The sequence below is a fragment of the Dipteris shenzhenensis genome, chromosome 14, assembly GCF_047967505.1.
Source record: "Dipteris shenzhenensis isolate YYH24624 ecotype China chromosome 14, Dip_SZ_1.0, whole genome shotgun sequence".
Lineage (NCBI taxonomy): Eukaryota > Viridiplantae > Streptophyta > Polypodiopsida > Gleicheniales > Dipteridaceae > Dipteris > Dipteris shenzhenensis.
Genome location: NC_141609.1, coordinates 31,492,821 through 31,518,462, shown reverse-complemented (window position 1 = coordinate 31,518,462; position 25,642 = coordinate 31,492,821). Strand labels below are relative to the sequence as shown.

At 42.1% G+C, this 25,642-nt stretch overlaps 1 protein-coding gene across 5 annotated transcripts in view; it reads left to right on the top strand.

The window, feature by feature from the left end:
* The window catches only part of LOC147894474 (cAMP-dependent protein kinase regulatory subunit-like), an 86,185-nt gene extending 61,869 nt beyond the window's left edge, over window positions 1-24,316 (top strand). For 4 of the 5 annotated variants that reach the window (XM_087385022.1, XM_087385020.1, XM_087385019.1 and 1 more), the window contains 7 exons: window positions 16,116-16,177; window positions 19,367-19,440; window positions 21,941-22,781; window positions 23,049-23,102; window positions 23,408-23,539; window positions 23,663-23,728; window positions 23,869-24,316. In XM_087385022.1, the coding sequence (XP_087241148.1) occupies window positions 16,116-16,177; window positions 19,367-19,440; window positions 21,941-22,781; window positions 23,049-23,102; window positions 23,408-23,539; window positions 23,663-23,728; window positions 23,869-23,979 (1,340 nt within the window). In that variant the 3' untranslated portion in view covers window positions 23,980-24,316. The remainder of the gene's footprint in view (window positions 1-16,115; window positions 16,178-19,366; window positions 19,441-21,940; window positions 22,782-23,048; window positions 23,103-23,407; window positions 23,540-23,662; window positions 23,729-23,868) is intronic. The other variant, XM_087385023.1, reaches the window with a different exon arrangement.
* The last annotated feature ends 1,326 nt before the right edge of the window (window positions 24,317-25,642 follow it).

Genomic DNA, 25,642 nt, shown 5'->3' with positions numbered 1-25,642 from the left:
TTAGACAAGTGTACTTCTTTTAAGCCCTTTAGATCCTCGTCGTGGCTAGCAGACTGCCCTCTTTGGAAGATGAAGTCCGGAGCCACTTGGTGGTTTGGATTATCTGGGAGATTATGATGGGAGTGGAGCTAAGGCCTGAAGATATCAAATGTGCTGCGTGGGTAGTGGTGACTATAGTGGATCCTAATGCAATCAGAGATTGGATACTGTGTGATGTAAAGGCCCTAGCCATAATCATTGGCATTGGAAGAATATTGACTCCAGGTCAGTACTCAACCCCAGCTCCAACGACCAGGCACGAGGGTTGGATCACCAAGGGCCAAGCGGCTAGGCTATGCAGCTGGAAGATAGCAGACGGTCCAATCCATATTTGTGGTGGTAGTAGATTTTGGAAGGAATCTCGGAAGTCAGTTCACCAAACCGCTGAGTCGGATAGGAGGTCTTAGGGTATTTAGATGATGAGTTTTGTAGGACAGACACTCTCTGTCACTCACTCTTTGCTCAATTGTTGCAAGTTGAGTATTGTTGCTCTAATAGAGGTTTGTGTCTTAGGCTGAGGCGAGCACACGCATTGGTTGTTGCATGAGCACCATCTTGCAGCTGATGCTGTTGTAACAGGCCAAGCCCCTTTATTTGATATATTATAGAGTTGTGCATGGTTTATATATACATTTGTGTTGCTTTGCTCGTTGTTCCGGCTGTACTCTTCCACCCGTCTCCATACGGTTTTGCCCACGCAGCACCAAACTTCCCCGTTAATTCTTCTCGACTTTTAACCCTTGCACCAAGTAGGCACGTGCACCAGGCATTCTAGGAAGTGCAAGAGAGGGCATCTTCACCAAGCACTCGCACCGTTGCTTTTGAGTACCAGACAGTCGGACCAACGAGGGGTGAGGGAAAAGATCGTCAATATTTGTCAATCCTGCTAGGGGACTGACATGCTGAAAGTATGAGTGGTGAATGAGCTTAGCGGTCCTTAGAACCGAGAGCATAGACACTAAGAGTATCGGTGCATGTTGACAAGTGACGAGCTACGGCAGCTGCTCGGTCTAGTTCATTACTATAACATATATCTTCGAGTGGCTAAACAAGATTTAAAGACTTTGAAGACGTGTTTGAGAATCGGTTTCTGGATAGAAGATTGTTACTAGGAAACCCTCATGTTTCTTCAAGTCTTGCATGATGTTTGAAGCATGCTCGAAACGATGCCAAAGGTATGCGGCCAGGAGAGAAAAACACCTACATCGAGGCGGTAGAAATTGGCAAGACATGAAGTGATGAACGTCTGGAAGGATCTCATAATCGGGAATGGATAACGGTGTGGATAGCTACCAGAGGGCCCTCGAAAATGGAGAGCTCAAGGATGGCTAATGCTTGGTCCCTTGCATGGTGAGATGGCATCTGACTACTGCATTGACACTCGGAGTGAACCAGTGCAAGAGACGTATCGACAACAACCTGAGGTGCCACACACAACGCATCTGAGTACTATATTGACACTTAGAGTGGGAGACACACTGACGACGACTTGAGGTGCCACACAAGACAAAATCCTCGAGGCGGTGGCAGGTTGATCCAAACATTCGTGGATCGACAGCCAAGATTTTGATTTGATGAACTTGTCTATGAGCCGATCCATGAGCACCGGTGACAACCTAATAAGCAAGCATTTGGTTCGTAGGCAAGACGTGCCTTGGACCGAGTACAAAGAAGAAGATCTGGCCGCAAGTCACCGGCAGATCAAGGTTCAGAACAAGAGTCGAACGAAGAACATAATTACCATAGGCGAGGCTCACAAAGGTCACGTGGGGTTATTTCTAGGCAACTGATACGAGCCAACTAACACCGAGCCTTGCTTGGACAAGTGACCCATCTCATCCATTGAAATCCAGGTCTATTGGAACCTTGACAGGGAGAAGAATAACTTAGAACTGGAGTCCAACATGAGTTAGAAGGCATAAATCAAAAAGCCCCATTGCGGTAGGACGTTGACAAGCAGACGCCCGGCCAATGCAGAAGGGCCCCGAAGGTGGAGTCCCTCACTAAGCAGCCCTATGGTACCTGTTGGTGGTAGGCCGGGATCAAGGCTCTTCAATCCTGCAGCTGGTAGACGTCGTCTTAGACTTGTAAAGTTTTCTGGGAGTATGTCACATACAAGGTGCCATGACTAAGAAAGAGTATATGAACTACATCCCTTGCACATTGATCAAAACTGCTCAATGTTGGTTCAACCAATTTCTAATTGGTTATTTTGCCGACTGGCAACATACATCCAAGGCATTCCTTAAAAGGCTCTGGTAAGAAATCAATGAGACAGATCTCTGCACCAAGCTTAGTGATTTGAAGTAGAAGGAGAATGAATCCATTCAGGATTTTGTATTAAGAATGCGTGCCCTCATTAACCAATTGAGCATGCCACCAGACGACAAGTCACTTTGTGCCTGGTTGAATTACGGGTTGCACTCAATTAGACCTACAATCCATTGAGATTGTTAATTTGACAAAGACCTACGAGGAGTTTGTTAATCCGACCAAGACATACGAGGAGGTGCTGAATCGAGCAGTGGTGTTGGAAAAGAGCAGACCCACCAAGAAAAAGACAAAGGGAAGTGATGAGGAAGAGACCTCGTCAAAGCCAGTCAAGTTGAAGTCCACTCTTAAAAAATCCTTGAAAGAATTGGGCTTTCAAGGCAAACTCTGGTCAAGATGAAAAGTGGTGCAAGAAGTATTCTTAGCAAGGCCATACCGCAAGTAAATGTTGGACCAAGCGTTGTGGTACATGTAACAAGTTCGGGCATGATGAGTCCGAGTGCTGGTACAACAAAAACCGCAATTCAGATGTGAATCAAGTAACAGAGGAAGCCAAGTCTAAAGATGGGTGTCCACCGAGGTCTGAGTAGAATAAAGGCAAAGGCAAGAATAAGAAGGGTAAAAATCAATGTTTGTCACAAATATGCTGCTATATTTGTGGTGAAAACCATGTCAAAGCTGAGTGTAAACTATGACGAGCATATTAAGTTGCTAAAAAATAATCAAGAAAGAATTGAAGTTGATCCGGTGTGCCAAGTCATGTTGGCAGAGGTTCCTGAACTAGTAGAAGTTCATGCAATCACCAGCCCTATACCTAGTCCAAGGAGGGACTCACCACCGACCAGAGACATTAATTGGCGGGAGCAAAAGCAAGTGGTTGCTAAATTGGCCAAAGAGTTGAAGGGGAAGGCACCTGCACTAGGCTTATAGCCGGACCCACCCATGGTTTTGCAATCAGCCGAGCAAGGTGAAGCTTTCAACAAGTACCACCGAGTGCTCGAGTCTAGAAGTCATACAAGCATGGGAGACATTTTGCAACATGAATGTTAGTCTTATTGTGACTGAATTACTAAGGATTGCTCCGTACATGCAACAACTCTGAGCCGAGGAGAGACCTATTAACGATGTAGACTCTTTGGCCACGATGCCTATCATCGATACACCAATTGTAGACGATGAAATACCCATTATTACTATTAAAATCAAGAAGCGAAATGTATCTAGTGTCATGGTGGGTGGTGGCGGGCCACCATTCACCATGACACTAGATATTAATTTAGACAGTGTGGCTAATCTCAAATTTTCGTCATTTCGAGTACGCAGGGTTGATTAATGACTAGTCGAGTAAACTAGTACACTTTTGGATGTCGTAGTCACTATTGAAGGAGTGCATTATACTGCGAGTTTGCTTCTTGATTTTAATAGTAATAATTGTCATGGTGGGTGGTGGCGGGCCACCATCCACCATGACACTAGATATTAATTTAAACAGTGTGGCTAATCTCAAATTTTCGTCATTTCAAGTACGCAAGGTTGATCAATGACCAGTCGAGTAAACAAGTACACTTTTGGATGTCGTAGTCACTATTGAAGGAGTGCATTATACTGCGAGTTTGCTTATAATTCCAATGGAAGAAAATGCCTACCCGTGGTGATCTTTGGTTGAAGGAGTATATTATAACGTGAGTTTGCTTATCATTCCAATGGAAGAAAAGGCCTACCCATTGCTACATGCCAAGGTACTTCATAATTGGGGCACCGAAGTCATGACCATAAAGATGGGAGGCACAAAGTCCAAAATCCTACTAATCCAGGAAAAGCACAGAGTAGTTGTCGTCCCAAGGGTCTAGAAGTCAAAGACTAGTTTTTTGAAGATGGAGAGATGAGACTCATGGATATGAAAATATTACCGGTCATGAAATCATAGTTATCCCAAGAAATAAAGAGATATCTTTATTAGACTGACTTTGGTCAAAGAAAAGAAATAAAGAGAAATCTTTAGTAGATTGACTTCGATCACACAAAGTTGACTTTAGTTAACTGAGAACGGTGGGGTTGGCCACAAGGGACTTGGAATAGTCCAAGAATCAGAATGCATGCATTTGTCTAACCTCTAATGGCTAAAGTGTTGGATATTGTTTATTGGATGTGTAGGGCCTAGAAGAGTGCAAAAAGGCCAAAATTTTAAGGGCCAAGTGCCAAAAAGCAAGTCCCATGAGAGAAAAACCACCAAGAAAGTGGTGCCCCACTTTAAAAAGGTCCACTAGAGTCGAAAACGAAATTCAGTGCCAAAATTGGGGAAATATAGCCCAAAAGCCAACTTTATGAAGAAAAACAGGCCCCAGCTTTCTGGAGCCCATGCTTTTGGGCTGGTAGCCTAGTCTATAAAGAGAGAGGCCTTGGGCCCTAGTGTGTGTGTTCTCTGTTCTTTCTCACCCTCTCTTTGTTTCCAAGAAGAAATCTGCTGCTGCTCCTCATCAGATGAAGTTATCAGGTGCTGTTTTTCCCTGTTATGTGTGAAATTCGAAATCTATCTTGGTGATTATCTGGTGCGACTTGAGGATCTAGGCTGCGTTTCTACTAGAAGTGATTCGTTTTTTAGGTTTTTTGGGCTGATTACAGATTCGTTTTAGGGTTTTGGTCCGATTAAAGTGGTATCAGAGCTCAGCCTTGTCACTTTTTCTAATCCAAAGTACTTCTGTTTTTTTGGTCCGTGTTAGGGTTCCTGGTCTGATTACAGTGGTATCAGAGCTCAGCCTTGTCACTTTCCCTGGTGACGACGATCCAATGTACTTCTAGATTGAAGAGGACAATGGCAATTTGGAGAAGGGAGATATTCAACACAATAGATCCAACCAAGAAAAATGCAGATTGATTGTGAATCAGCTCAGCTTGCTTCAACCAAACCAATTTGCCACAAATTAGTAACAGAGTCCAAGTGATTTGATTTGCAGGCAGTCCCAAAATTTTGGCAAAATCCATGCTTTTTGGATCAGTTCAAGTTTTGAAGCAGTCCCGCTTAGATTATGATTTGAGTTGCATACTCACAATCTGGAAATTGGGAGCTATTTGCACTTGATTTGAAGCAGCCCAAGCAATGTCATCAAATCCTTGCGGTTAGTCAAGAAAGAGAGCACAAATGAGAAGATCAATTCCCTATTCAAAGTCGACTTGCAAGCTGCTATTGTGCCTAGGGCTTGTAGTGATTGAGAAGGGGCAGACAAGCGGGTGAACAACCCATATTTGGGATTGTTTGTGTTGATGGTTATTTCAGCACTTCAAGATTCGACGCTGGAGAGCATTATCTAGGTTGATTTTGAGGAAGTAAAAACCCAAGGATCACAGGGATAAGATACATGTGGAAATTCCTTATTAAAAAGGGATTCCCAGTAAAGGCCAAGTATATTTGATTTAATAGTTATTTTTTGTCTCTAAGTCCTGAATATTTGTGTGTTGTTTTCCTTGTTTACTTCAAAGAAATGAGAGTAATACACACTTGGTTTGATTATTTATCAAAGTTATACTTCCATTGATTTTGGAAGAATTCCTTGATAGGACAAAACCCAAGCATTGGACATGGAAAAGATCTTGTGCCAAAGATATATGGAGCTATGGGATTAATTCCTGTGATCGGGAAGATTGGATGTTTGTTATGAATTGAAAGAGGTATTTGTAGAGTAAGCATGGATGTGCTAAGGAAGAATAGTATTTTGTCTTCTTGACTGTTTCAGAAATAGAGTATAATTCAAGGGAAGGCAACCTCAATGAAAGAGTGTGTTTGCTGATTTTCAAAATCAGTTTTCACATAGCTATCTATTCCAAGTTATATTATTTGAGCTCTGGAGGACTCAAGTTATATTGTTTTTGTTAAGAAACCAATTTAGCTATTCAGTCAAGAATATGGACTCACAATTTTGCCATTGCAAAGGAGAATGGATATCTTTCGTGGATACTGAGAAATACACAATTGGACCTTATATGATCTATGGTTCTATTAAATGGAAAGCTTGGTCTCTCAGTTAATTCCAAAGCAATCAATTTATATGATTCAAGCATAGCTTGAAGAGTTCTTATAAAAAGCGAAACAAGTACCCTTGAGGTCTAAGGACAGACCCACCCCACTTTAGGGTGTCATGTTCTAAATATGCTTTCATTCCGAAAAAGAACAGTTTGCCAACTACAAGCATAAGCACTCGTTTACAAATCTCATGGCTCATCGCCTATAGAGATTCCAAAAAAGGAGCTAGCAGAAATGGTATAGAATACCCTTGCCGGCCATGTTTGGCGGAAGCGCTCCCGCCTCTCGACAGTCGCTCTCAAACCTGGAGTACCGTGCTCCCAAATGGCACGCAAGGTGAAGATGATATCCTGCCAAATGGCTACTAGGGTAGCTGTTGGACAAGTCATTTGGTCTCCCATCACCCGGCTGCATTGAGCCACCCAGATGTTCCAGGCAATGATGCTGGAAACACTCTCCGAAACACCATCCTCTAGGAGAGGTGGTGGGCGTGGACAGGAGGGCTAAGCTGCGTCGTGAACCTCAATCTGGGAAACTTGCTGCCCATGTATCCTGTAAGCCGGTGTGACAGGATCTATCGCAAAGGTGTGACCTCCCTTAGTGAGCCAGGCCACCATCCCCCATGTGGAATCCGTTCTCATCCTTCGCATGCTGGCAACAATCCTGAATGACACTAGCCATATCCGCTGTGCGACAGGGCAGCCCCAAAGACAATGCGGGATCGTCTCTAGAGCTCCATCCATACAATTAATGCATCTACCATCTATTCTCATCTGCTCCAGCCCACGGGCCAATGGCAGGCCTCCATGTGCCAATAGCCAAAAGAAATAGGTACTATTGAGATTTTGAGTTCATATCGAATGAAAAGAATGGTTCCAGATTTCAACATACATGTCTACTGCTAGGATTTTGAGTTTGCATAGAATGAAAAGAATGGTTCTAGAGTTCAACACGCATGTGTGATACTAGGAAAATCCCAGAAATATATGTATGCAAACTCTTTCCTTAGTCCACATCAAAGCTAACCACTCTGGTTTGATGTGTTTCTTAGGAATAAAAGTATTAACACGCATGGAAGAGGATAGTCTTTAGAGGAGCTGGATTTCCTAGAAACACATGTCAGTAGTTCACCTTAGTTGTCTAAGTGAATTAATGTATTGCTTTTCAAAAAGGAAGAGAGTGCCAATTAAACAATTGAAAATAGGTGGGAGGGACAACTGAACTTGATTTGTGTCCTGAGCAATACCCATGAAGAACAGACATGTAATTCCTTCCCATACCATACGCTGGAAGTCAAAGTCACACGCTCACGCCTTGAGAAACCTCTCTACCCTATCAATGGATCCACAAGGCATGAACAATGTCCAACAAAATTTGTGACAAGATCTTCCCATCTTGAAGCTGATCCCCATGAAGGTCAAGCAAGGTAGTTCTGGTACGCATATAGTACGGAATTTTCTGTGCGATACATAATGGCACATTCCGCATAGTACAATATGTGTACCTTTTTTGTTTGGTTTGGGGGGGGGGGGGGGGGGCGGGGGGGGAAGTGGGGTGTTTGTTTAAGAACATAAAATTTTTAAAAAGGGTGTGGTTCAAATGTGTCCCTTTTCCCTTTGCCACTTTAAATCAATTCGGCACTTATTTGTGTATCCTTGCCACCTCTTCCCTTCTCATCCTACCTCAATGCTAGTTTCTACCCCTTCCTGCAGTGCACAAAGCCCCTCCGCGCATACTTCCCTTCCAAGTTGTAGTCACTTTCATGGTCCACATAGCCCATAGATTGTATATTATAGAAAGTCGTGAATCATTGCTTTAGTATGCTCTACAATCTTGATTTAGTAAATAGGGCCCCCGAGTGAGACAAAAACCCCTATTAATTAATTAGTTGGTGCGGGAGGAGGGGGAGTGGTATATGACGGCAAAAATATTTAGGGATAACCTTGAATTAAATAAGGGGGGAGGGGGAGGGGGAGGGGCATTAAAGAGGGCCCCTTGGACATGGTCTATGCATAAAATAAATTGAGCCATGGAGAAATATAGGTTAATTAATGCACAAATAGATCAAGCCATAGAGAAACATAGTTTAATTAAAGCATAAATAAATTAAGCCATATATAAACATAGATTAATGAAGCCTCCATGCACCAAAACTAGTTAATCAATGGGTTGGAATAGGAGAGGTGAATTGATCTTTCAGTTTCAATTGCATCTGTTTGTGTATTATTTAGTTCCATGTATGATGTATGTACACCAATAGTCAACTATGGTAGAATCTACATGATTATTGATGGTGATTAGTTGGTGTATTCTATGGATGACAGTCACTAGTATATTGTCCCTCTCCCCTCTCTCTCCCCCCCTTTTCCTCTCTCCCTTCCCTTTTTTTGGGGCGAAAGCCGGATACCTTAAAAAAATTTCCATATGGTGCAACGTACCGGTACTCATGCCATACATATTGCACCTAACATATGGCACCACGTTGAGGGTAAGCATGCAATGAGGCAACCGACTTTGACTGCTAGAAACTGTCTTAAAAGAGTCCTAAGCTGAGGAAAGGGTATTAGATCACATCGGCATGGATGTCTGTAAAAAGTCAATAACTATCTGAGGTGAATTAGCTATTGGTCTCTTGTAGTCAGACAAGTTAAGGATGAATCATGTGGCTCAGCCTTGTAAAATAAAAACTATCTGCAATAGTGCCCCATAGAGCAAAGTAACTGCATCTAGAAACCGTAGGGTTCACATGCAATTTCAAACCAAATAGACACCCCCTAGAGGTAAACGAGCAGTTCTTCTTCGCCCTTGTTCTTGCACCTCAGTTTTTTTCTTTCCTTCTAAAAGTTCCTTAAGGAGAACATTCATTGCTTCACAGGCTAAATCCCAGTCCTTATATTTCAAGTCCTAAGATGCCAATGCTCTATTTAATTGAAATTAGTGGTGTTCTTTGATCCCTTTGTACAAATTTGTGCCCTCTACGAAAACCAAAAGAGCTGTTTGGAAGTCTCTGTTGTCATTCAATATAATATTTGCTAGCTCTTACTTAAGGGCCTTTCCCTCCCCATGCCATTGGTGAATATCAATTCATTTCAAGAAAGGTAAAGTCAGAAAGTCAAAACCTATCACACTATTGGTTGAAAAGGACTAGTTAAGGATTGTGAGTGAAGTGTGCTCCAATTGGGATTGAATGGGGTTCACTTATGTTCAATAGCTTGATGGCATATTAAAATGCTTGAAGATATAACCACTTAAAGGACATTTTGTGAATTAGGTCAAAGTATAGAAAATAAGGGTTTAACTTTACGATGGGCAGTGGGAATGCTAATTTAAGCGAGATTCTTGTTAATAACTTTTTAAGATCTCTCTCGAACTTTTTCTGTATAGACACCTTACCCCATTGAAGGGGAAGCATTATGCCAATCCCTAGCCTACGTCAACGAGGTTGAGAAGATGGATGTCAGCAGGATACCACACAAGGCAATGGAAGCTACACAAATCTCTAGATTGCAGAGAGAGGGAATGAAATGGATGGACTTATAGGGCACTACTAGCAAATGTATGTGAAATCAGGGGGTTATTGATGCCGAAAATGCTATGGACATTATGAAAAGGACGAGGGGAAAAAATGTAGTTTTACAAGTAGGAAATTGATCCGATGGACAGCAATGGAATGCAAAACTCGGAGAAGACATATCAATGTTTAAAAGGCATCTAATTTTCAAAATGAGAATTTGCTCACATGATCTAGAAGTAGAGATGGGCAGGTGGGCAAGACCCAAGGTACCAAGTGAGGAAAGAATCTGCAAAATCTACCCACACCAGAGAGGTAGAAAATGAGCAGCATGTAATCCTATGGTGTCGAGCCTATGCACACATCAGAGAAAGCTATGGGGACAGCATAAACAACCAGAAAAGTATATTGAAGCAGCCGACCAAACAGCCAGGTAGCTACTTTAAAGAAGTCTTGGAACACCACAAGAAGGTATTTGGACTAGCACACAAGTGAGCTGAACAAGTATTCGCTATATGGCAAGATTGTAATATTTTCTTTCACTAGATGTAAAAAGATCACTATTTGTTAATAGTGATCACCAGTCCCATAGATCTTGAAGGGTCTGATGTGGACTTTAATACAATCATATCATATCATCGTTCTCTCTCTCTCTCTCTCTCTCTCTCTCTCTCTCTCTCTCAACTCCTCAACCTTTCCATCAGCCTTTTCATTAGTCACTCCACTTTGTTGAGTCTAGCCCACCCTTTGCTCAGTTAGTCACACACAGCCCATTCCCTTTCTTGTTCCTAGCTGGAGAAAGAGAAATGTCGCCAGCAAAGGGGTCCATGAAGTGATCAATAAGTGCACTTCCTCCCCAACACTAGTTATTTCACTTTTAGTGAATTGGTGAACACACAAGTTACTGAATTCCAAGCAAAGGTACTTGATGTAGTTTTATGAGAAGATGGTTGAGGTAACTTGCAAGCAAGTGGATGGAGAAAAAGTGTGAAACTAGGTGCATAATTTGGAACACTTTTGCGAGGACAATGGGCTTACAATGAATATAGCTAAGACAAAGGCCCTGTTGGGTAAGACTCACAAGAATTTAGCTAGTTAGTACTCTTTTATGGGGTAGCTAGGAGGATGATGTGCACACTTCAAGTAGGTATGAATTAAGGCTGATCTCTCTCTCTCTCTCTCTCTCTCTCTCTCTCTCTCTCTCTCGCTGTGTGTGTGTGTGTGTGGAGTGGGGAGGAGGGGAGCGGCTTCGTCGGCCCACTCTCACGATTGATCCACTTCCATGTACAATCTACATTGGGCTCTATCTTATGGAGATGCGCCAACATAGGGAGACACTACTACAACAAATCTGAGAGCAGCAGGAGGCGACTAAGCCACCGGGCATAGTGACGTGTCATAGACTTCTATACATTTGAGTCAACTCTAGGACACAATGAAGTAGAGGAGGAGCTAGCTGATGTGGGGTAGGCTGGATTAGCAGAGAGAGCCGACATGGTGCCGTCGAGAAAGGGACGCAGATACCATGCGCGAGACAGAGTGCGCCCAGAGCACATCCTATTGAGGTCCGACCTATCAAAACTTTTCTCAGGAGTGACCAACAGAGACGAAAGGTCACTTTGGACATAGATCAGCAGGTTCAGGGATTGAGGAGACCGCATCTCCCGCCACAGCGTGAGACAGCTCGACAGCCGCACAGCTGGAGGCCCCCTGCATCTACCGTCCAGTCAACAGATTGGCCAACCAGTCTGTTGACTTGTACCTGCTCTAGAAGCCCTGCCAGATTGCCACATGGCAGCCATACACTGCTGCGACCTGCTCTGTTACTGTCCTGTCTTCCCCAACTTGCTGTAGCACTGCCACATCTATATAAAGACAAGTAAAGGGGCAATACATTTATTCAGTGTTTAGGTCTTCTGGTGCCTCAGTTTGGGCTGCACATTCAGCAGCAGCGACCTGAGAGATACATTATATAGTGCCAGCACTTCTGGCTGTCTACCAGGGCAGCAGAGAGGCCAAGAATCATCTGTAATTAGGCAATACAGCTTGCAGATCACCTATAGGGCAAAGAGCAATATATTGCATGATCTAAAAGGGTGGTGGAGCACTCAGTCTGCAGGTCTTTATTAGGAAGAGAAGCAGCAAGGAATTTTCAGAAGCGCATCATTACGCAGCCCACTGACGCTCTAGGAGAGCACGGTTGGGACTTAGAAACCGAAGTGCGGCACAATTGTGGCTCTCTAGGGGCTGTGAAGATATCTCGGATCTCAGATTGATTCAGATTCAGATTCAGCATGGATGTACCACCCGAGATGATCCCATGAGATGAGATCAACCGTATCATATGGTTGGACCTCCTCTAGCTCCATACATATATCTGGGGCCTGGGGGTCCCCACCAAGATCTAGTTCTACCATGATCACTTCCTGAGGGTTTCAGAGCATGGTCTCGTCATCAGACCTCAGTATCTTGAGGATAGGAGAGCCTCACATGCATTGAGGATCGCAATCTGTCAGCTGCGAGTCTTGTCATACCAGCTACGGATAGAGGCAGGGAGAGCTGCAGGCATACCCAGAGAGCAGAGGATCTGCACACTATGCAAAATGGAGGAGATCGAGATAGAGGAGCACTTTCTATGTGTCAGCCTAGTCTACTATGAGATCCGAGGGCGATATCATTGTCTCTTTTAGGAGGGGCATGGCTTTGGTCCACTTACACGCTTGATCCATTTTCCCGATAAGGTTTGTGTTGGGCTCTATTTGATTGAGATGTGACGATAGAGATATACTAATGCGACAGACTAGAGAGCAGTAGGTATGATGCCACATGCCACGGAGATTGATTGAGCATAGACACTCGTTACAGATTTCTTTGCATTTGAGTCGGCTGTCGGTGAGGCTGAGGAAGAGGAGCTTGATGAGATGAGAGCATCATGGATTAGCAGTAGGAGTCCCCGCCATGATGTTGCTAGACGAGGGGCACGCCGACACCGAGAGGGACTAGAGCACGTACGATCGAGGTTCGATCTATTTTAGCCCTCCTCAGAGGTGACCAACAGAGACGAGGCGTCACCCTTGACGTAGCCCATCGGATCCACAGATCAAGGAGACCACGCCCTCCTCCGCATCGAGAGACAGCATGACAGACCCATATACGAGAGCTCCTCACATCTCGTCAGAGAGCCGCCATGCTTCCTTGATATATGGAACTTGGGCATGTAATAGGGGCATTAGCTCTGAGCACGTGATACTCTTCTAAGATATTTTGCTACTCTCCTATTTTGTTCACTAGCTTAGCACTGTAGCTTTTAGCAAGGGCCTTAGTGAGCCTTTTGCTTCAGCCCTTAGTGGGTTGTATGAGTTACCTTTTTTGGTTTTGCACTTTGTCTCATAGGCCCGCAAGGCCTCTTGCAGATGTTAATACATCTCTCTCTCTCTCTCTCTCTTTGCATTGGCATATTGTACTCATCCCCCCATTTTGCACCCAGGGACGGTTTCCTTGCATCTAGTTTACTTTGTATTTAGGCTCAGATTTGACATTATGTACTTTCACTTGCATTGTATTGCGTAGCACTTAGATGATATTCGACGATGCCTCTTCTTTGTGGCACGTTGATTTTGTGCTATCTTGTATGCAGAGTTCTTGATGTCCCATGGGCCCATTTTGGCCTTTAGTGGACAATAATACACTTTCTTTCTTTCTCTCTCTCTCTCTCTGTGCCCGTAGCGTAGCTCCGCCCGTCGCTCCCGTCGCCTGCCCTTATAGCCTTCAGTTGCTGCTTCAACAGCTTAGCTGTAGCTAGTTGCACCGCTAGCAACCAGCCAACAGCGCCGCCAGTAGTGGAACCGCCACCGCCGGTCACTTGTTCTGTCACTTGTTCTTTGCCCCCTGCTCGCCTCGCAATAAGCTCCTAGGGTCTCTAACCCTGAGTTGGGCTAAACCCTCAGCCCAACCCGGGGGTTAGGTTCAGCTAGGGGGTTCTAAAGAAATAGCCAATATGGAATGGCCTACCCTCTCCTCCAAATTTCGTCAACTCTATCAACCTCAACTCTTTGGACTCCGTACTCTATAGTTGCAGCCATGAAACCCTCTCCGTATGCACGTAATTACCAACAAGAAGGGTCCAAATGGCTCATCATTGGGCAACATGAATAGATTTATTATTTGGAGCAAGCACTAAGAGAGTTAAGGCTTAAGCTAGCAGAAGTAAAAGCCCGACTTGAAGTTCTAGAGGGACCTGGCAAGTAGGCAGTAATTACTGAGGTTATGAATTCATGTAAGAATTCTCCTCCTACTCCTCAACTAGTCTCTACAGTCAAAGATATGGTTCATACTGAAGTACAATCAATCAAGAAAGAAGTGATTGAGGAGTTTGACACAAAGGCAAACAACAATGATATCCAAGAAGAGATCAAAGAACACGAAGCCAGATGCGATAATTCATTGAAGATTAGAGTGGGAGGGCTCCTTGAAGGATGGTTCAAAGATGATGACTCTTTCAGTGAGACTTTAGCACATGTCAAAGCAGCCATGCCTAATATTGAATGGAAGGTTGATGATGATAATGATGATGATGATGATGATGATGATGATGACGCAGCAACCAATATCCGGCACTCCAGAGGACATGCTATCCTTGCACTTAAGTCATGAGATTTATGGATCAAGCTCCTTCGACAATCTTAGAAGTTGAAAGGGACCAAGATATGGATAGCTGAGGAACTTACACAAGCTCAATTGAAGAATAAGGCAGCGGAATTAGCTAAAGTCGGGGCTGCTAGGAAGGATGGAAAATGGGCAGTTTACTGTGAAGGCATAACACTAATCAAAGAGTTTAAATCCAAACCAAAAGACTCTTAGTCTTAAACTGATGTATGGTTGATTACCCCTTCAGACTATTAAGTAGGTACTCTAAATAATTGGGGTTGCTTTTGCACTCCCTGGGAGCTGCCATGTGCCCTCCCTAAAGATGATGTACTAGATGGTTTTTTTCTGTCCCATAGACCTTTTGGTCTCCCGTGGACATTATAGATTTTACTTCCTTCTCTCTCTCTCTCTCTCTCAAGCACACCTCTGGGATCCCTCGATGAATGGGGGTGGTTTTTTTGATACCTTGGTGCGGTTGATGGCCATGTATGCAACACCCTTTTGGGGGAGTGATCGATTATAGTGACTGAGTGGAGGAGGTTTGAGGCCACTTCAGATTGATGCCATTTTTCAGATAGTGACATATCTTCAACACATTTCAGCTTTGCCTAGCTTGAGACTACCGAGGTTCGCCCTCGAGCCATCTCTAGGCAACTAGCGGACAGAGGGGTTAACACTGCCTAGTATGCATGTATATCTGGATGGTTTGCTAGTCAGGGCATTCAAATGGATCAATTGCTGCCTTTTCGATATAGTTTGATTTCCATTCCTTCTCGCATTCCATGGGGTGAGATCAATTGTATCAAAGGGTTTGTTCTATTGCTTCTCCATATGTCACAGACTTTGGAGAGGGGGGAGGGGGCAGGGGCAGCAGGAGGCTCCCACCAACTTCCAGTTTTGTGACGATCACTTCTAGAGAGTATCCGAGGACGAAGTGATTATCAGACCTTAGTATATCTGGAGGACAGATGCGTCTCACTTGCACTAAGGATTGAAAAGAGGAAGTCAATGTAATCATAAGCTTAGAGAAGGGACTTCATGGTGTAAAGACAAATCATTTCATGCGAAAGCTCCTTTTAAGACCACCGGGTGCATAATAGAATAGGTAACAATGGAAATGCAATTGTGTTGTTATGTTAACTTTAATGTAGCTGAATTAGTTATGTTAAGTTTGTTAACAAAACATAAGGGTAGGCGGGAAAGGACACTCGGTCTTTGAGCCACTTAGGCCACATACAAACCTGCTTTGCATTCAGGCTACTCCGTCAATGGGCTCAATTGTGATAATTGCTTTTTTTTTGTTTCCTTGTCACCTACTAACTTCTGCTCAAGTTTGTGACCAATGGCTTTAACAGTTGATGCCTGGCTCATAGGACAAGTAAACAAGCAATAACTCAAAATTTAAAACCTTTCTTTGGAGTGCAAGACAAAGTATATGTTTGTACCATAGAGCACTTATCCATTATACAAGCCAAAGTGGCATTTACGCAATTTTATCATCAAATTATTGTTCAAAGGCTGTCTTTTTAATACTAGGATGTAGATGAGTCTTGTAAGCCTATCAAGTGTAATAAAAATCATTCAAACATTCAGTCTAGTTTCCAAATCAATTGCTTTGTAATTTTACAGTGATCACTTTTCAAGGAGAGGAGGCTGTGGAGATGTATTTTATGAAGTCTGGGGAGTGCCGGGTATTGCAATGTCCTATGCTCTATAATGGGTTTCAATTAGCATTTTTGATGTCATGTATACGATGAAAATAAACAATGAAAATTTAAGCATATTCAAACCTAAACTTCAAATAAAGCACTTAACTATCATCCTTTCCCCTCATTTTCTGATTGTTCAATGCTGTATAATTCCACAAAGTTGTATGAATTCACATTTCATAAGCAAAATACTTGTCCAAGGGTGCAAATTAACTGAATTAGGCCTCCAACTTATGGAGGGAAAGTTGAGTGGGATGAGCAGTGAGTGGCAGCAGTAGAAAGAATGTATCCAGACTGAGTAGTACATGTGTGACTTTACTGAATCTGAAGGGTTTATAACATTTGTTGCAGGAGGTAGCTGCATTTCCTTATGGTCTTTTTTTATGAAAACATGGGAAGCTTAAAATTATTTCGCATGTGATAGAAAGAGTTACCCAAATCAAGTGCTTCTTGTGGTAGATGCTTTCTTAGCATCATGATTGCGATTCTTCCATATATCTAAAGGATTTCCATGGAACACATTGTTTGTAAGAAATGGCATTTGTCTTTTTTTTTGGGCAAAAAGAGACTTCTATTAAGTATGAAAGAAATGCCCTGAGCAAAGCTCAAGGGAAGAATACATAATGCAATCATGAGAAAACATATAGAGCAAAATCAAACTCCCATAAGAGAGCTAGAGAGAATCCAAGTTTGAGGCTGAAAATGCCACCTCAATCCTGTGCGGTATTCTAAGAAGAACGGCGAGCCGCTCCATTCTATGAAGAAGACAATCCTTTTGGTAGAGGCTGCCCGTGAAGACGCTGATAAGAAAAAAAAGGAAAGACAACCAGGAATTATGTACTTCACCACGTCAGATAGCTGAGACTTCATAGGGATCAGCTGCAATGTGGGCTTGTAGATGATAAGCTTATGAACCAGATTCCAGAGTATGTGTCTTTGTAATAGGCACCGAGACAAACCCCCCACAAAAACTGACTGAACATAGATCACACAGACTCAAAGAGAGCCAAAAGACTACATAGCTTGAAACAGATAAACTTAGAACTGAACTTCCCCCCAAAACTCAGAGAACAGTCAGCCGCAGAATACTATGAACCCACAGCCCACACTCCTAAGCTTCCATCAAGAACAACGGCTCATAATTCCTGCAAAGCTGCAACAGTGCCTCCTCCTCTCCCTCTCTATCAGTATTCAGAAATCTTCTGCAATCAAATCAACATAAGATCACAACCATGTCAAAGAGGCTTTCGATTCCTTTAGGATAACTTCTCTTCCCTCACAAAGCAGAAGATCAGTGATTGACGAACATCTGCAGCAAGCATCAATTGCCTAACTCCTTTAGGACAACCATCATCGATGCAGGTCACGATCCATTGCGCCTTAGCCTGCAATTCCTTGGTCCCTCTATATCTTTGCATACGGAGTTCATGGAGTCTCTGTCGCCCAAAATTCTTCAGCTAGCAGACAACGGTACACAGCTATGCCTTAAGCTGTGTTAATCCATAGATCATCACCAACTATGCACAAACTCAACGGAAGACACTTCCATCAATAGCCCTGCTGCCTTCATTTCTCACGCTCTGATACCATGTTGGAAAATACAACTCTAAGCATGATGTTTCTAGAGTGGACACCATATGGAAGACTAATAACCTTGCATCAAGCATAATAGGAGCCACAAAAATGTTGCAACTAGTGACGTGCATGGGCCCATGAGTGCAATAAGTAAGTCACCTCAAAGGAAGTACAAGGAGAATTGAGTAGATTGCTACAGCCATACCCTTGGATTGGGTTGATACATATGATAAGCCTCACTATTGCTCTACTTGGCTTAGGTCTTTTATGAGATCAGGTATCCCACTTCAGGTCATAGGATTATGACGAGGTTTAGACGGGGATGCCTTGGTTTTTAATGTTTGTTCTGGGGGAAGGTCGTCTAGATCTAGGGATGAAGATATTATTGTGGACGTTTTTGAACCTATCAAGGTCGTAGGTCATGTGGGGCAATGTTTCTTGGCTTCACGATGGTATCTAGACCCTAACCCGGATCACTTTCCTTGGGTTCATGGAGGATTTGGTTCTATGGAGCTGTCCCCATAAAATATTTGCAGTGGGACTCTGGGATTGGGAGTGGATTGATGCAGGCCAACAAGAGCATAATCTCCCCTTCTTTCGCTACATGGTTAGTGATGCCAGGAGATTTCAACTCAGCCTTAGAGACTGTAAGCCCACTAGAGCTCTTTATTGGGAGATTTTTCAGATTTCTGCTGACCTGCAAAATTTCTTTTGGAAGATTTGCACTGGACTAGTGGAGGTCAAAGTTTTAGGCAGCCTCTACTTGCCGTCCTTGCCTTTCTACCGGGGAGTCTCTTCAGCATTGTCTATGGGATTGTCCATGTCTTGCATGATATATTTCTGCCATGAGCTTTGCTCTTGGGGTTTCTTTTATACTTAATTTGGAAAACAAAGAGGTTATATATTTGGTAATCTAAACGGACGGGGTGGGCAACATCCCTCAAGTGTGAATCATAATAATAGTGGTGGATTTGTTGCATCTTGAATGGCACATAATTCAAAGGCTGGGGATAGATTGAAGTTTATGCCCATCCTCAAGTGTGAATCATAATAATAGTGGTGGATTTGTTGCATCTTGAATGGCACATAATTCAAAGGCTGGGGATAGATTGAATTTTAAGAAAGCTAAGTATAGATTTAAGTTTAATAAAGCTAAGTGTAATTATGACTAACAGTTTAGTCATGTCATTACGGAAGGATTGCACATGAAATGAAAAGAAAGTTGCTAGGAGCAACAATCCTATTTGAATAAAAGACAGAATTTAACATTAGAGCACCATGCTCATGTTGCACAAAATGACAGAGACTGTCGTTGTAGTTGGTGGTGGAGTTTTCCTCTTCACAGTGGAGGCTGTTTGTTGTTTTGATCATCTTTGTCCCCTTGAGGTGCTCCTCTATGTGATACTGTATGATCTATAGTTAGAACATTTATCTAGACAAACCAATTCTAAAGTTCTGGATTTTGAAAATTGCGAGGATCAGCTCTCTTTAAATCGCAATCTTTTGATTGCGATACATAAATTTAAAATGGGTAATTATTTAGTGAGCTTTATATTTGTTTTCTTTTACAAGGATTACAATTCCTCTTATATGCAGGTTGTAATGGAAGTTCACAAAGAACCCAAAAATGCCCCACGGCCATTGCCTCAGGCTGCTTTAGGATCATCTCGGTGAGGAAAATAATTGAAACTTATATTCATTCATGGAAACATACTTTTGGTACCGCTCAGCATTTAGTCTCTGTTTGATGGTTTATTATTGTTTTTTTGCATTTTTGAATATCAATTGAGATCCTTCAGAGTTCCTCATTGTGATAAAACCCTTTGATATTTTTGTAGATTTTGAGTACAATGAAAATGCTCCCACATTAATGAAAAGTTTGGACTCTTGTGGGAATGTAGTTGAATGTTTTAGAATCTCTCCCATCTGCTTTTAAAAAAAAACTCTAAACTCATGCTTGGGCTTCCTTTGACAATTGAAGATGCAATCAGAACTGGCCTGCATGGTTCTTGCAAGAAGAACTCCTAGATCAATGGCAGAGAAGTGAGTACACTTGTATAATGCAACAATCCTTTCCATATTTGGAAATACAATGGGATCTATGTATTTGACCATCAAATTTCCTTCTTCCCAATAAGAAGTCTCGTCTTCTCTCTTGAATGTTCTCCTTAGCTTGAATCTTCAGCACAATATCTGAAGAGCTTCATTGTTGAACATTAGAGTAGAAGCTTTTCTCGTTCCTCCTTCCCATATCCAGATTACTTGAAAATCTAAACCTGATGATAAGGCACAAATTGAGAAGCTAACATTTCCTTGTAGAGTTGGAAGCTAGACTCAAGCTGACAACAGAGCTGAAGTAGGAAGGCAAATAGGAAGAAATGCCAAATTCAATTGTTGACATGCATGAACACTAGATGGTGATGTTATGTTGAAAGGTATGAAAGAACAAATTCAGAACTAGGCTATTCAGGACTGATATGAGTTGCTGTTGCAAGTTGTGCTCAATCAAGAAGAATACAATTTTGAAATTGCTGTATCCTTATCTCTCTGCCTCGTGCACAGAGACATTTTCTCCAAGTATGGCTGCAGTGTGCTATGTCGTTGAAAGAACTGCTGTGCTCATTTATGAGAAGGAGTAGAAACGCCTCCAAAATTCTCTCTTATGCAAGCCCAAATCAAACGTTTCACATCAGTGTTTGCAACTAAATCATTATACATGAGGGGATGGCCTATAAAGTTCACAAACCAGGCGTGATTGTTGGAAGGTGAACCATAGGCTACTTTGTAGGTTCTAAATAATACGTGTACAGGCGTTCGTGGGGATCATTGTTGCATCCAAGGTGAGATGGATCAGAAATAACTATTTGTATTACTTGGAGAATTCTCTTCCTGAGCATGTTATCACTTTGTGTTATGGTTGATGAGCCTACAGATATCAAATGCGAAGAGCCATATGTCAGCAAGAAAGTTGGAAGGCAAAAAATACAGGTTGTGGGTGTAAAACTTTACCAAAAGTTGAGGTGTCTTGTGCAGCTCACAAAGGCCAGTTTCAGAGAGGGGATATATGGAAAGTGGTAAAGTCTCCGTAGGCCTGAGGAATGATCATTCAAAGAGGTTCTCACTCTCTCACACAAAAAGAAATTTCTCATTTCTTTCAGAGACTTAGAACCCAGGAAAACCAATTCCTTTGGAGTGGCAGCTCAAGGAACAGACCATGACAGTCCAGTTCATAGCAGCTCAGGTCCCTTGAGAGAACTTGGGATAGGTGATTAGAGGCCATTATGCTTTGCAGACTGCACGTAACTATCAGTTTGCTGAAGAAGGATCAACTGGGAGGGAGTGATAGAATCATTTTTATTGCGTGTTGATGCAAAATCGTCACTAGGAAGTGAGCCTCTAGGCATTTTTTAGGAGTTTTAAGGGACTCTTGGCAATGGGATGAACAGCTCCAGTGTAAAGGTCCTGACAATACATAGATGGCTAAGAAGTAAAGACTCCTCAGTGCGTCCAGAAAAATATTCTCACAAGGTAAATAGTATTTGCTGTGGCGAATTGGAGGTAAGTCCTTAGAAAACAAAAATGATATCTAGCTTATTGGTTGTTATAAGCCTTCAGAACCAGAGTTTGATCTTTTCCAATTTTATACACATTCACCTGTTCAAGAGTTTTATGGACAAGCTAAACAATGATAGAAAGCTTTGAGTGGAAGTATATTCTTCATTGGGCATCTCATTCAAAACACAGAATAACGAGATAGAGTTGAAGCCCTCCAAACATTATTTGCATACTTAACTAGCATTATTTTGAAGAATTTGTAGGCCTGTCAATCCTGCCTACCTTCAAGAAGACTAATCTGACTGGCATAGTGATAAATTTCACCTGTTTCCCCTAATCCTTCTGCCATTGCAGAATTCACCAGCTAACATATATAAAGACCAAAAAATTGGGAGTAACATGGATCATATTCCTATGGAAAGTACAACAAGCTTCCATACAATATTCTTAATCTTCTGCAATTCCGAACACTGATTTTATTTTTAAAATGTACAAATGTTAGAATGACAATTCAAGTTGCTACCTTTCATGATGTTCGATGACTTGTGTTAGAATGGTCAACGTCGTATATTTTTCAGAAACTTCTTATTGCTTCAGTCCTGTTTTGGTCAGCAGCAGTACCAAGCATGACAACTGCAAACAGAGTTTCCTATGCAAGAATCAGCAATCTTTGATCCAATCTCCTAGCTTCATGACACGTTCTCAGTCAGTCCCTCCATTATTGTCCTCCAGGTTGCCCATTCTCCTGTCAAAGGCTAAACAGACAGGATGTGCAGTTTCTTCTCTTGAAGCAAAACAAGGTTTACATTCAAACTTTACATCAGAATCAAACTTTCAGCAGAAAATTACCTTACAGTCAACTTATGGCAGTGTTTCAAATAATGCCTGTATTGTACATGAGGCTTGTGCTCCAGTTGAAAGACTATCTCCCCAGTTTTCCGAGCATCATCCAAGTTCAGATGGAGGGTGTGATGCTGCACTTGGAACACAACAGGAAAGAAGACATCAGAGTCAATTGAGTCGCTTGTCTTTTATGAGCACAGCTAATGGCAGTGACTCTGATTTGAGGGATAGCACCAAAGAACAGAATCAACCAAAAATGGTTTTGCAATCAATTAGAACTTTTAAAAGTTTAAGCCCTTCATACACCTTGAAATCATTTCTGAGAGAATTTCAAAAAAGAGATTCTGTAAAACTCATTCCAGATTTGGATTTTTCTGATAAACAAGCTGAGTCATGGAAGACAGGAACCAATTTAACAGGGATGCTTAGAGGTGACATTAGTGATGCAGCAATTTATCAAACTAAATTTGAAAGTTGGGCCAGAAGGGTAATTGCAAGAGAAAAAAGACTTCGTGCTGAATCTGCTATAGACCATGGCTTTACATCAAATATACCTAAAGATTTGATATTGAATAGTTGGCAAGCTAGGGCAAAGAAGCCACCTCTTACTGAGGTTTGATCCTTGTCTCTAATATTGTATTTCAAATTAGAAAGAACAATTGATTGATATATATATACAGCACATGAGCGAATCCTTATGAGTCTTGATTATTTTTTCATGTTCAGAGTACAAGGGCTTGTTTAAAAAATGGACTATAGATCCAAGTTCAGGAATCGACATACTTGATTATACCAATATTTGTATCTGTTCATGTCAGGAATTGTTGTACTCCAATCAGGAGGTGGATTTAATAATCAAACTCTAATATTGAATGTTCAGGGTATGGTGCTTTTGGATGTTGGAGCTTTGCATGCTGGAGATTTTTTTGGAGAGGTTCGTTTGTCTTCCAAATCTTAGATTATTGAGTTCTCGATATTTTTTTTATCTCGTTTGGTTTGACCTGACAGGTCCCATCAGAGGGGTTTCTTAGGTGCCAAGATCAGCTGGGAATCATATTCTCACATCACCCGCTCCAAATCTCGTTTTTTGGATACTTCAATGAGTCAAAATCCTGAAGTTTCAATATTCTAGTCTTGGCCTTCCTCGTATCTTTAGCTTTTGGCACACATCACCATATATAACATACATGTCACAGTTATTCTTGTCTGACTGTCTTGTTGGTTCAATGTTTTTAACAGATTGGCCTTTTACATCATTCACAACGAAAAGCTAGCATCTTGACTGTTACTGCAGTGGAAGTGTTGGTCCTCAGTAAGTGGGACTTCCACAGACAAGTCGACAGAGACATTGTAGAATGCCTTGCTGCTAACGTAAGTGGAAGTCTGAATGAAACTAAAATTCGATGCTATTGGTAATTGTGCAGTTCCTTACGTTTGTCTTTAAGAATGATCTATTGTTGCAAGTAAAGCTGCTAAGTGTCCTTCACTGTGCAGGACTACAAGAAAATTGAGTACATCTTTCAGGAATACCGAAAGACTTGTCGATGGGCACTCTACAAGGTCTGGCCTAGTTTTGCTGCAGTAGCTCATGGTGTTTGAATATGTTTTGTTTGCTTTATCTTTTCTAAAAACTATCTAGATAGTATTTGGGATGTTGTCAACTGGAGTTAATTCCGAACTCTGACATCCTTGTTGGACAGAAAAAGGTGATGCAAGAGGTTCTTGCAACCAGGAGGCAGCGTTTTCCAAATCTTTTTGAGCATGACATGTGCAAGGGCAAGCCCTGCACAAAATTTCAAAGGAGGGAATGATATCTGTCTTAGTAATCAGCTTCTTGTGGCTCAGGTTTATGTTGTACAATAGTTTTAATTTACCTCATTAGGTAGGTATGGGAGGACCAGTGTGGGTCTTCCTTGATGGTCAAATTTGACCGGTCAAGTTTCTCCACAGCATTTTCCAGCCTCTTGTAATGGCTGTGAATGATCTTAGTAGTCGATAGCAATTATCGCCCTTTTTCTCAACCATGTATCATAGTTGGTGTCCCAAATTTGGTTTAGTCGAGGAAGTTTTCATTGTGCTGATGTCACTGCAAGAGAAAGTTGCTGTAATTTGAAGGGATGAACACGATTCCGTTTCCATTGGATCCTGTCTGCCCATTCCCAATTTATCCCAAATAAAATTTCAAATGGGGAATCGACATTATCCTTACAGAAAAGAAAGTTATAGCTTTATGGTTTATGTGCAGTAAGCTTAATCCTGTGGTAGAGCTCGCTTTGAATTACTGACTTTGCTTTCCTTCTGGGTTGGTGTGGTTCTTGGGTCCAATAGTAACGAATTGAAGTCTAATTTTTTGCCTCTCAAAACAGTATGTGAGAAGTACTAAGCTTTTGCACGTAACCATTTTGCCAGCTTGCAGGATGAGCTTTTATTGTAGTTGTTAAGTGGAGCAAAGATTGTGAGAATGGGTTTCTGATTATTGCCAAGGACAAACGATTTTGAACATCTAACAACAAATGTTATGGGTAGATTCGTGTTTTCAAAAACTCAAAAGATGGGTGGCAATGCTCGCATCCCCCCCCCCCCCCCCAAAAAAAAAATAATAATAATAATAATTCTTTAAAAAAGTACCTGTCATTAATGCTTTGAAAAATGAGCTATCCGTAAGGTGTTGGCAAGAAAAAGAAACTGGTTGCCTTGCAATCAACTTCTTTGGGTTTTGGCTCATTGCGTGGCGACACTCCATGCTCTTCGTAGAACTCTTGGTACCTTGCTTCCAAATTGAGCACATGGTATATATAATTTCCATCCAAATGTCGATGAGATTGGCAACAGGTCAGCGGATCCATTGCCCCCTCCATCTCCCAAACATTGTGCTTTGAAAAACGTATGGGTGGTTGCTTGGAGGCAAGAGTGGCACCGTGAATCTCTTAGCATATGATCGTCTCCGGACTTATTGAATAAGCAAGGGATAGCATCCCTGCCAAATGTTAGGCGTTGTGCCTGCAACAATCTCCCAAACATTGTCCTTTGAAAAACTCATGAGTGGCTGCTTGGAGGCAAGAGTGGGACGGTGAATCTCTTAGCGTATGATAGTCTCCCGACTTATTGAATAAGCAAGGGATAGCATCCCTCCCAAAAGCCAAACTACCGTCCCCCAAGGGAACATGTGTCAAATGTGCTCACCAATGAAGTGATCCTCAGTGTGCCTCCCTTTCAAAAGCCAGACTACCATCCACCAAGGGAACATGTGCTCAACATGTCAAATGCGCTCACCAATGAAATGATCCTTAATGAGCATTGTCAAATCAAGATTGGGGTGAGGGTAAGCAGCTAGGAGAAGTATTATGCTATGTAAAAGGAGGTGTATTGGCGTAATGCAACCTACAAAGGGGAAAGCACGCTATTCCACAATCACAACTTCAAGACATGGATTGTGACATGGACTTAATGACAAATTGTACAAGGAGAAGATTT